General features: G+C 46.5%; 1 protein-coding gene across 1 annotated transcript in view; it reads left to right on the top strand.

Annotated features, from left to right (window-relative positions):
- Window positions 1-1,962: 1,962 nt before the first annotated feature.
- TGFA (transforming growth factor alpha) overlaps window positions 1,963-12,078 on the top strand; it is a 43,872-nt gene continuing 33,756 nt past the window's right edge. Inside the window, exon 1 of the mRNA XM_073324860.1 lies at window positions 1,963-2,499. Coding sequence (XP_073180961.1) covers window positions 2,460-2,499 — 40 coding nt within the window. The 5' untranslated portion in view covers window positions 1,963-2,459. The remainder of the gene's footprint in view (window positions 2,500-12,078) is intronic.

Consider the following 12,078-nt stretch of genomic DNA (forward strand, 5'->3'; position numbering starts at 1 on the left):
GCTTCCATGGCTAGGGCCAGCCCCAGCCCTTGCATTAGAGGTAACGAAGGCGTGGATTGCCAAGGTAAGAGCTGCCTCTGAGAGGAAGGGGCGTTGTCACTTGGCCAGCCCTAAATGAAAGAATGTTCTTGTGGCTTATGCAACCTGGGAGTCTTGGATCCGTGATACATACACAAAGGGAAGGGCTGCTCCCTGGTTTCCTCCTGATCCCCGCCTCCTACAAACTAACCACAGCCCACAGAGGGCACAGCCCTTTCAGTGCATACTCTTTTTCTAAGGACATTTGATTTGCAAGAGTCCTGAGCAAAGCTGAGTGTGATAGCTTCCCAATAACACACGCTTTCCTGAGCCAGGCTCATGTTGCATTTCTTATTTATACTCAGTGACCTTAGCGTCTAAAGCTACGGTTTGTGATTAGAGTTGTGACAACTCCTTGTCGCAAGAGCACCATCTACCTTTTGGCTTTGAAACACCTTAGATGCTTAAGCTTACATCTCAGCATCGTGAATATTTCTTTGTATTACTGTAGTGCCTGGAAGCCCAGCCAACCTCAGGGTCCCATTGTGCTCAGGGCTGCACATACAGGTAGTAAGAGACAGCCCCTGTTCCAAAGACCTTACAATCTAAACAGACAAAGGAAATGATTTCTGTTTTACAGATGAGGATCGGCGGGCCAATGAAATGGAATGACTTGCACAAGAAGTCTGTAGCAAAGTAAAAAGCTGAACCCACATATTTTGAGCCCTGGTCTAGTACCCTAACCCAAAGAACTTCTTTCTTCTCATTTGGTAATCTTAGCCCTTCATCCTTTGTGCTTTGTTGGGGGGCCAGGAGCTCTCTGTCAGCTGCCATCCCTTCTGACCCAGGTGGACTTTCAAGTTTTCAGAGCACTTTCTGTAAGAGAGATGTGGGGTTTGTCTCTAGGCAAAATTTCCCCTCCACCCCACCTGTGCAATGTGTTAGGTGGCGGCTGGTTGCCAGAAGTGGCTGCATGTCTGTATATTTGCCCTGAAGCTGGGTGAGATCATTCAGGATGAAAGGTGCTGCAGCAGTGGAAGATGTGCTAAGATGAAGAATACTTGGACAAACACAGTGGCACGATCAAAGCGGGTCAGTTTTGAAACTACAAGTCTACAGATTCCACTGTCACTGCGCGCCAGGCAAAATGAAGGCTTGATAGTTATTCCTGTGATGAGTTTGCTAATACGGGGATATAAAGGTTGATGTTATGTTCTTTGAAGGATATTTCAGGGAGAATGCATTGATTCCCTGACTCTTGTTTTAGGTCTCTATTTATATGTTAATGGTAAAAATCAATATAAAATAATTTTTACAACACTTATTTTATTTGTACACATCCGAAGAGATCAGACCTATTGGAAACCGCATTAGGACCTGCAATTCGCCAAGTTCAACCCTTCTAATTCTCAAACCTTAGGATGCATCCACACATGCTTGGCTGCAGGTGAACCCCCTAAACCCTCTTCCAAAGGAAGGTGAATCGCCCATGTGCCAGGGCCAGAGGGGGGCAACACAACATTTTGTAGGCGGAGGCCAGATACTTTAACGCCAAACCTCTCACGGTGATCAGAAGTGTAGACAAGCCCTTAGATAGCCAGGTGATAAGTGCCTTAGCCATTCTTGATAGGTCCGGCTGTCAGAAGAGGGAGCAGATGAGAGGAGGCAGAACATTTCTGACCCTCTCCTGCCGCCTAGAGTTCACGGCAGGCTTCAGAGAGAGAGCGCTCTCGGGCTGATCAAACCATAGTCTTGAAGGCCCAATCCCAGCTACCCACAAGGGCGGTGGGAGGCAGCTCCCAGCTGCTCCTATCTATGGTGTAATGGCCAGAGGGGCCGTGGGTGGCCGGAGGGGGAGCCACTGGGAAACCGATCCCGGCTGCCCAATAAAAATCTCCGTGTGCTGGGCTCGCACAGCTGCCGGCCCCGGAGTTGGTGAAGTTTGGGGCTCGTGGGTTGGCGAGGCAGCCCCGCTCGCTATCATCCCGGGAGGGACCCGGCGTGCGCCCTAACGCGCTGCGCCCCTGGGGCTCCCCAAGGCGGAGGCGCACGGAAGCCCCTGTGCGCGCTGCTCTCTCCCCCTCCTCCAGCTGCTAGCGATGTGGGGCCGACCTCCCTTCCCTAGCTAGGGCATCTCCCTGCGCCCCACGCCTAGGCACTAATCTCTCCCCGCACTTCTTCTGCTCCTCCTCCTCTCCCCCGGCGCCTGCCCCTTCCCGGGACTCCACGGAGCGTCTCCAGTAGCCGCGGGTCCCGGGCGCCCCCCGTGCCCCTCTCGGAGGGGGCAGGAGGGTGATGGTCGGCTCCGCTCAGGTCCAAGTGGTTGAAAGGTGAATCCGCCTCCATTTCCGCCCGGCGACGGAGCCCTGCCCACCGCAGGGAGCAGAGGGAACCGGCGCACCGACACTCCGGGCGCAGCCAGGCTGGGGTACGCCTGCAAAATGGTCAGCTCCGCCGGGGAGATTGCCGTGGTCGCGCTGGGTAGGTCGAGCCCCTTGGCGCTGGGCGCCTCCCTCTGCCTTTGCTCGGCTTTGTTCTCTCACTTTCTCCTCACTTTCCCTCCCTTTTGTGCCTTCCCTTCTCCCTCGGTCACTTTGTCTCCCGCTTTCCCTCTCTTTCACGCTCCACTTTCCCCTGCTCCTTCCCTTTTCCCCCTGCTCCTTTACCTCCTCCTTCTTTTGACTCTTCCTCCCACCCCAACCCCGTTCGCTCGCTGCTTTCCAAACTCCCTTTCTCAGGTGGCATGCCCCGGTCCATGCCTTCGCTCCTGCATAAAGCCATAAACACACCCGCTTGCTTTGACTTTTCTCTGGTTCCCATGGAAAGAGAACTCTGACCCCAGCTTATTCAACTGCTGCTCTTTTAAGGGGTGGGGGTGGTGGGGGGATTAAATGAGTCAAGGGGACTTGTGACTTAATTATATAAGCAGGAGAACAAAATTAAAACCGTGCTGGGGGGACCCAAGCTTTTGGGGGTGTTCTCATTTGTGGGGGGAGCTTCTCCCCCCTTTCAAATCCTGGAATTGCTGATAGATGGAATATGGTGCTTTCTAATCACTCATCTAGAAGTTCTAACTCTTTCTGAGCCAGCTACAATTTCCTTGCCACTCCCCTGTGCCCATTCAGCACCCCTTTATGTTCAGTTTGCAATGTGTCTCTCTGGTTGATGGCTTTTAAGAGAGTCTTCTCCCAATTGTTTTCTGACAAGGCTGAATAAGGAGGCTGGAATGTCAGTCCACTGTGTGTGTGAGAGCCCTTGTGATTCCCCCCCTTGGAGTTTGTGCTTGTCAACAAGCAGTTGGCTGAGAATTTAACAATGCAAATGCCTTTAGGTATCTTTTGCTTGCCTATTTATTTCTTATGTGGCTTGCCTCTGGCATGTTTGCTCTCCACTGGGTCTGGTTGGCACTAGGTGATTAGCAATGTTAGTTTAAAATTTAAACTAGGTGTGTAACGAGCACTGGGCAATTTAAAGCAAGATCATGACACAAAGTTTAGTGTATGTGTGTGCGTGCCATAAGAGGAGAGTTTGTTACATATTGAACATAGTTGGGGTTGGTCCTGCTTTGAGCAGGGGGTTGGACTAGAGGACTTCTTGAAGTCTCTTCCAACCCTAATATTCTGATTCTATGAACTGAAGCATGTGTTTCCTATTGCATTGGAAACATGTATGTATGCTTCCCTTGTAACTGAAAGAGAATCCCTGTGAAAAGTGGAATATTAAGGTCCCAATCCTGTAAAGGGTTAACCCCATGCACGTTTATACTGCACAAGGAGTTCCTAGAAGTCGCCAAAGCCTGATCCTGCTCTTTGTTTGACTAGCGTCAATTGGGATTAACTCTGTTTAAATCAGTGGAGTTACACGGGTATAAAAACTCTGAACAGACTTGAGCCCAATGGATGTTCTGGCTTGCACTGTAGTCAGTGGGAGCTCTGTGCATGGGCGGTTTCAACATTATGCTCTTAAAGGGGGGAAGGGGTCTGATTTTAATAGCTAGATCTGCATTTTTTGGATGGGCCCAAGCTTACTGAGGGTGAGTGTTCACAGTGGTTTGCGTACAGAAGATGAAACACTGAGGAAATGCACTGACAGGTTGGTCCCCATGGCTCAAAAACATTGCAAGTTAAAGCTTATCGAGTGGGTATGTGTTCTTACCAGCAACTGCCTCCTAAGCAGAGTGGGTGCCTCAAATGTCTTCACAGCTATTGCACCTGCCCTCCTCTGCGGCAGGTCTTTGAAGGCTGAGGGTAGACTGTGCCTAGAAGTCCACAAAGCCTGGAAACCAAGCTGTGGGCTGAGTGCATCCATCCACTTCTTCCCTGAGTGGGTCTGTAAGCGCTGGGATTCCCTGGCTGCTGTAGGGAAGGTATTGTCATGGAAATTGCTGATTTCACACTGGGAAGAACTTTTCAATGAGTTGCTGCAGTTTACTTCATTCTTTTTTTAGAAAACCTGTGCTTATCAGGAGTTGAAATAACTTTCTTGCTCTGCCAAGGAGAGAGGTATTACCCTAGCACTTCAGAGCCCTAGTCGTGAACCAGAAACCCCGGTACTTAGCTCTGTTGGGTTTTTACATCCTCTTCCTTACACCAGTGTAAATTGTGAATAACTCGACTGAGGTCAGTGAGGAAAATCCGGATCAGAAGCCTCTATGGACACTGTGTCAGATCTTCATATCACATTTTACAGTGGTGTAAATCTGGAATAATTCCAGCCCCTTTGGGTTTTATTTCTGTGTAACTGAGACTTTGTTGTCTACAGGAAGGATTTTTGTACCAGGTTAGCTGTATCTATGCAAAATCTTTGTGGTCGAAACCACATCAATGCATTGAGTCAAAGCTGGGAATCTTCACCAGGGCATACAAGCTCTGAGTGCAGCTCTGTGGAGAGCTACATCTGCACAGAATGTGCCTTTTGCTTTGACGATTTACCCCCCACCCCCCCCCAAAAAAATAGCCAAGTGGTAAAAGTGGGGCCTGATTTTCCTCTTACTTGAGCTGTTGTAGGTCAGTGGTAATGGAATTACTCCTGACATACAAGGTTGAGAGAGAATAATTAGGACTGCTGTTTTGAGCCTGGATACCAGTTCTGAAGAGTACTAAACTTAAACTGAGCTCTGTTAAAATTCTGGGTGCACAATGAGGCAATTTTGCTTTCTTCTGAAGAATCAAGTATTGCCCTCATGGGTCAGCAGTTTGATCCAGGCTCCCTAATGATGTGCTGGTCGGGACTGGTTATTCAGAGGTGCTGATCCTGTTGGCGTCAGTAGGAGCTGCAGGTGTTCGGCCCTTCTGAAAACCCAGACCGATACATAGGGACACCTCTCTTAGGCCATTCTCTGGGCTTTGTGTGTTTTTTTTATAAGGGTACATTGTGTAAGGATGGAAGTTCAGACCAGACATCCATGCAATTGATAGTTAAATTGTGGTAGCCTTGTAGCAAGGAAAGCCAACTAATAGGGTGACCAGACAGCAAGTGTGAAAAATCGGGAGGGGGGTGGGGGGTAATAGCAGCCTATGTAAGAAAAAAACCCCAAAATTGGGACTGTCCCTATAAAATTGGGACATCTGGTCACCCTGCCAGCTAATAAATGACTTTCTTTAAAAGTGGAAGAGGAGGAAAGAGGATGGTGGTCTTAGAATTCTGTTAGCAATGAAAATCTGATTGGTCTGAATTTCCTAGCCAGAGAAACTCTCTTCCTCCTATTAAAAGGGACCATGAACTCTTCTGGCTCAGAAAGAGGAGCTTGATTCAGCCAATGAGACTGTAAAATACATCTCATAATCATTCTGTCAAGCATGCCGTGTGCGGTGCTTCAGTCCACAGCTCTCTCATATGTATTGTCTCTGGTTGTGGTGGCCAGGAATTTCCTCTGCACCTGCTCTGAGAAGCTGGTGTCTCCCTAAATGTGTTAGTGTTCATTTATCTTTCATAATTACAGCTGCTGCCAATGGGGCTGTGTTCTCTGGAGCTTAAAAGTAAAAATAGAATGGAAGTTAAAAAGAAAATCAAAGTTAAATAAGTTTACCTGCATCCCAATGCAGGATTAGCAGAATTACCCTTACAGATATTAAGGCTGCGTGTCAGAGCAGCGGGTCTAGAGATCACCCAGAGCAAAGGAACTTCAGAGAGGTGCTGGCAATTAACTGAATAGCCCAGCAGCCACAGCCAAGGAGCAATCAGAGGGTTAATATTTTACCTATAGTCCTAATTGCGAAACAACATTCTATCCTCTGCCTCAGCTCAATTAGATCTGTCTTGAGGTCCTGCTCAGCTTCCCACAATTGAAATAGGAAATGCAGGGCATTCAGCATCTTGCATGAGGGAGCCCAGGCTAAGCTATGGAAAGATGGACTGTTTCAACGGGAACTTGAACTGTTTGTTTACCAGGGTATTATATGCAAAGTATTTCAGTTCTCTGGGGAACTTCAGGCAGGCGGAATGTGATTCTTCGCATTACAGTCTAGCTGTGATCGAGGCTTCCTCACGCCTGCTCATGTGAAAAGTGCTGTTGGGTCCTTTGGACACCAAAAGAGAGCCTTGTAATGCAAGTTTACATGCCTCTGAGGGAGAGACTGAGAAACATCTTTCTGTCGGAATAGGTCTTGGAGGCTACAATTAGAATTGTAGACTGTGATTCATAGAATTCATTCTAGTCCCAATTCTATAAGCTAAGCAATCTCCAAAATGCTGCTGTCTGCTATATTCTTATAGCATGACCAAAAAACGTGTTCCTGCTCAAATAAACAAGAATTGTAGTATTATATTGATACTTTGTATGGTGCCTTATATTTTATTGTCCACCGCTTTAGTGATGTACGCTTAATGTAGCCATTGCTGCATAAGAGAACTTTCTTGAGGGGTAACCGCTAATTTAGATCCCATAATTTCGGATGTATCATTGGGATTCTGTTTTCCGATATGTTACTTTGCATTTTATCTACGCTGAATTTCATCTGCTGTTTTCATTGCCCAACCCCCAGGTCTGTGAGATCCCTTTGTAACTCTTTGCACTCTGCTTTGGACTTAACTCTCTTTCCAAGATCTTTCCAAATTTTGTATCATCGGCAAACTTTGCCGCTTCAATGTTTACTTTTTTCCTTTTCATGTATGAACAGTACTGGTCCCAGTACAGATACCTGGGGGACTTTGTCTCAACTCAGCTGTAATCCTTGTCTTCTATATTTTTCACCCTCTCATTTTAATGCTTATGGAAGGAATCAATTTTGTACTGTCACCAATACTGCTGTTTAATGAAACTTAGGAACTAAAATTACAGCACCAACACACTGCTGTACACATGCCTGTAACTGGTTGATTTTTCTTTTACTGTGGTGTATACTAAATATATAATAACTGAACAATGCACTTTCAAATAAGTAATCTGTAGTTCCTTAGATTTAAGACCCAACAGACACTTGGCTTCAGTCCCTTTCTGGGTTATTTGCTCAGCCACTCCTTGCTTGCAGGGATGGTCTTTGATGATGGATTGCTAAATAGAACTGCCACTCAGACTCTTAATTCATTGCAGGGCAGATTTAATTTAATGAGGGGTTGTTGTCTGCTTATAATTAAAAGGGCAGAATGTTAATATCATGTTCCTTTACATGGGAACAGTAAACATGTTGGAATGACACTGTTTCTAGACTGTATCTGCATCTTCATCTTGAACTGGAGACACGAGGTCTGGTCCAATTTCCATTGAAGTCAGTTGAAATACTCCTGGGCCTAGAATCCCCAGAGGTATTTTGGCTCCTAACTCCCATTGAAATGTATAGAAGTTAGGAGCCCAAATATCTTTTGGCCGACTGGGCCCTGCTGATTTCAGTGGGCTTTAGACTGGACTCCGAGGGCTTTGTGCTGATCTGCTCAAGGGTGAATGTCACCCTATGTCCCACTAAAGTTCGTACAGACAGGCTAATGTTTTAATAAGTCACCCTTAACGAGTCAGTGAAATATGAAGTAAGAATTGGAGAAAGATCTATTTTTTTTTTGTCCCCTGTTACTTGAGCTGCTTGAATACATAGCTTTATTACTAATCTAGTATACTTCTAGAGCACCCTGTGCTCCAAAGGATCCTAAAGCCCTTTACAAACTCCTTGCACACAGCAACGCTGAATTGCAGCCACCTCTGGGGTGGAGTGTAGCAATTGTCTGGCAATGTTGTGCAGCCATGGAAAGAATGCAAAGGGTCCTTAAGAAATCCTTTATGCTGCACCAGAGTTATTAGCCAGTTTCTTAGAGAGCTTTGCTAGCAAATACGGGGCCAAATTCAGAGCAGAACTGGAGGGGAGGGAATACAATGTATCAAAGAAGTGTGGTCTGGGGTTTGTTCTAGGAATTGGGAGTTCCATCAGGAAGATTGCATTGGGGAGATCTTTCCAAACCCGTCACTGCTTGCAAGATTATTTCCCTGTGACTGGTCTAACGTGGACTGCATCACTGTTCTTAATTTTATATAGGGTTGTTCAAAGGCTAATATTTCCTGGTCTCTCTCATGGCTTTTCCCTTCCTTAATAAATAAAAGGGTTTGGAGTCATCGGAGTCTCCCTCTGGGCCACCACATAATGAACGTGTGTGAATCTTCTCTCAGAACTGTTACGCTAAAACCAATTCCCACACGCTGTGGTGTTTCCGGAGATAGGTTTGCTGGCACAGAACCTATGTGCAGCTCAGTGATGGCAGAGCCTGCTTGGGATTCATCAGCTCTGCAAACCACAAGCTACTGAAGGGAGCCCTGACTCCGGGAAGCCAGCTTACTAAGCCAGGTGCAAAAAGTCCTCTCCATGCACAATTAGCAGTGCCTCCGGCTTGGCTTGGCAGAAGGTTGACTAGATTGGACCTGTGCTTGGTAATGCTAGGGCTGTGAATGGGCTGACCCAAGGGGCACCAACCACCGGTGCAGGAGTAATCTACTGTTCACCACGTTCTTTTCTACTGTGACCTCTTTCCCCCAGCCCTGATCCTCTCCTGTATCCTCTCATCCCTTCTTCCCAAAGAGGCAATACTCTTGTCTTAAATGATGGGGCCCAATTTTCAAAACCACCCAATTTAAAAGTCAATGGGACATAGACTTCTAAGCCACTTGTTTTCTTTGGAAAATCTTAACTGATTGCTCCCACTTGTGATAGGGAAGGTGGCTCAGGCCAGCAAGTGGCTCTCTGCCATTTATGCTGAATGGAGGGAAGTGCCTGATTTCTGAGTGGTGGTTGCATTTAATTCCTTTGCTGTTTTAATAATCATTGTCCACAAGGGAGCTGAGCTCTACTCTGGAGGCAAGACCCTTTCTAACGAGCTAGGCCTCTGAGAGTACGTCTACGTTAGAAAAACTACAGCTTTAGAAAAACTACAGCTTCCCTGCTGTATTACAGACACTTCCTGCTGCAGCCGCAGAAGGGGTTTTCCTGTTCCTCTCTAGGAGGCGGAAGCTAGGTCAACAGAAGAATTCTTCTATCGACAGCGCTGTCTATGCTGGGGCTTAAGTCAGCTTAACTATGTCTCTCAGGGGTGCATTTTTCGCATCCCTGTGTGCGGTGTAGCTAGGTTGACCTAACTTTCTAGTGTAGAGCAGCCCTGAGGAACTTCTTTGAGCCTCAAGCTTAGTTTGGTTGTGCAGGGACCCCTGTAAATCATTCAGTAAATGATAGGCTGGGCTATTCATGTGCACTCACTTAAAATGGAAAACGTGATGCAAATAGGGAACCTCCTTTGCACAACCAATGACAGCTAAGTCGTAACGTGGGGTTCCTCTTAGACCCCTCAAATGGTGAGTTCTGGGGAAGGTGGCCTACCCTAGTGCACATCTCGCTTAGGACATATGTTCTGAGAGCCTCACCAATGGGTGATGGTCTCAGTATATCCCTCATGGCCATGTATCTGTGGCATCTACTTATTGCAGGTCATCAGTGAGGACCAGTCCCTTCAGGACCAGAAACACAGGTGAAATTACTCCTTTGACTCAAGTTGCAGACTTTGTAACTTTGAAGTTGTAGGTCCTGGGTTCAATCCCAGCTAGCAACCAGTGGTGAGAATTTGCGTTGTGAAACTCAGTCTTTGTCTTGGGAAAGCTGCAGATTTTCCGTGACGATTATGAGTGTTAGGTAACCAGATCCCATTTGAATTGAATATCCCATTAGGCTGCTTTGAAAAGCCCGGCCTTGGTACTTTCAACTTTCTATCTAATGCCGATGTCCTAGCTAGGTGACTCTGCATGGGAAAGCGTGATGATCCCACAGTAGATTGCATTACAGCTACCGCAGTGCACGCACCTAAATTCACCACCCTAGCTGCCGTGTAGTCGGGTATGTTAGCCATAGTTTGCTCTAGGTAACCTAAAACCTTATTTACTCAGCTGTCAGGCTTCGCTTGTGTGAATCACTGACCTCAAGCAATCACAGGGTGACTGAACCTAGGCAGTCTGTGGTTAGTGAATGTAAGCTTTCGGATGCTGAGAGGATAAAAACCCCACTTGTGGGAGGAAGTGGAAAAGTCCATCCTTTAATGAGAAAAAGGAACCTGTGGCCCAAGGTAATGGAGTCCCTGGAAGGTCCATTATTTGAAATCCTGGATGAGGTGTATTTACATCTCTGGTTACCACGAGGGATTTGGCGTCAATATGGACAACAAGAATGTCAAGAATTAGAATAGTGCTAAGCTTGTGCTGTCTGCCTTGGTATATTTTCAGCAAGGCGTTGCTCTGAAGCAGTGTTAGGGCCTGATCCAGGGCACTTAACTTTAAGCTCTCCTTGACTTCAGTGCGACTTAGGCGTGTGCAACAAAAATGAGACGTTTAGAAACCATGAGCTCTGAGGAAAAGCTGAAAGAATTGGCCAGTTTAGTCGGGGGTGGGGGGGGGAGGGAAGACTGGGGCTGGGGAGATGTGATATGTCTTCAAATATGTGAAAGGTTGTTATAAAGAGGACTATGATCAATTGTTCTCCATGCCCACTGAGGGTAGGGCAAGAAATACTTGTCTTAATTTGCAGCCAGGGAGATGTAGATCGGATATTAGGAAAAATGTTCTACCTAGGATAGATAAGCACTGGAATAGGTTACTTAGGGAAGTTGTGGAGGCTGTTAAGAACAGGTTAGACAAAGACCTGTCGGGGATGGTCTAGGTATCGTTGGTCCTGCCTCAGTGCAGGCAGTTGAACTAATTGACCTCTTGAGGTCTCTTCTAGCCCTACATTTCTCTGATTCCACGCATAAGTGCTGTCCTAGATTGGGATAACTTTTTCAATTGTGGCTTAATTTATTTCTTTGGCTTTGGGGGCTTATTTTCAGTGTTTGTACAAGGGGCATCCATACATCAACTTTGTGTCCTTCATGTAACTTGCAAGTACATTACAAATAATGAAGCACAATACAATTTGGTAGAACCTGCCACCATCAAGCCAGACTAGTTAGAGGGGGAAAATTTAAGCTTTTAACATTTCCCCACTTTTCCAAACCTGCTCAGTTTTCCAGCAGCTGGGGGAAAAGATGTGCTTTGTGACATGCCTTGAAAGTAATCATGTTGGGCCCGTTTCAGACGGGGGGCGGGTATAGAATTCCAAAGCCACAGAGAATCTCCCACCAGTAGCCCCCTCTTGACTTTGAGTGGAATTGAGATGAGAAAATCAAAGCTGGCAAAAGAAATATACTTTTTCTGACCAGGGTAGACTGTGGAACTCATTGCCACAGGATGTTGTGGAGGGCAAGACTGAATCTGGCTGAAGAGGGACTGGGCAATAATATGGATAACAAGAATGTCAAGAGTTAGAATAGCTCTAAAAGAAGAGCTTTGGAAGGGATGTGAAACTTCATGCTTTGGGATTTAAACTAATCTTTAACTCCTAGTGATTGGGATGAGAGCACATCTTCCTGCTGTGGAATTTCTAGCACTTTCCTCTGCAGCAAGTGGTGCTGGCCACTCTCAGAAATGGCCGTCGGTCTGGATGGATTATGAGCCCAATCTGATTTAGCAATCCCTATGTTCCTACAATCAAAGGCGGCTATCACCCCACCTAATTAAAGAGCTGGAGAGAGAAAGTGGGTGAGGTAATGTCTTTTATTGGATCA

The sequence above is a fragment of the Lepidochelys kempii genome, chromosome 26 (assembly GCF_965140265.1).
Source record: "Lepidochelys kempii isolate rLepKem1 chromosome 26, rLepKem1.hap2, whole genome shotgun sequence".
Classification (NCBI taxonomy): Eukaryota; Metazoa; Chordata; order Testudines; family Cheloniidae; genus Lepidochelys; species Lepidochelys kempii.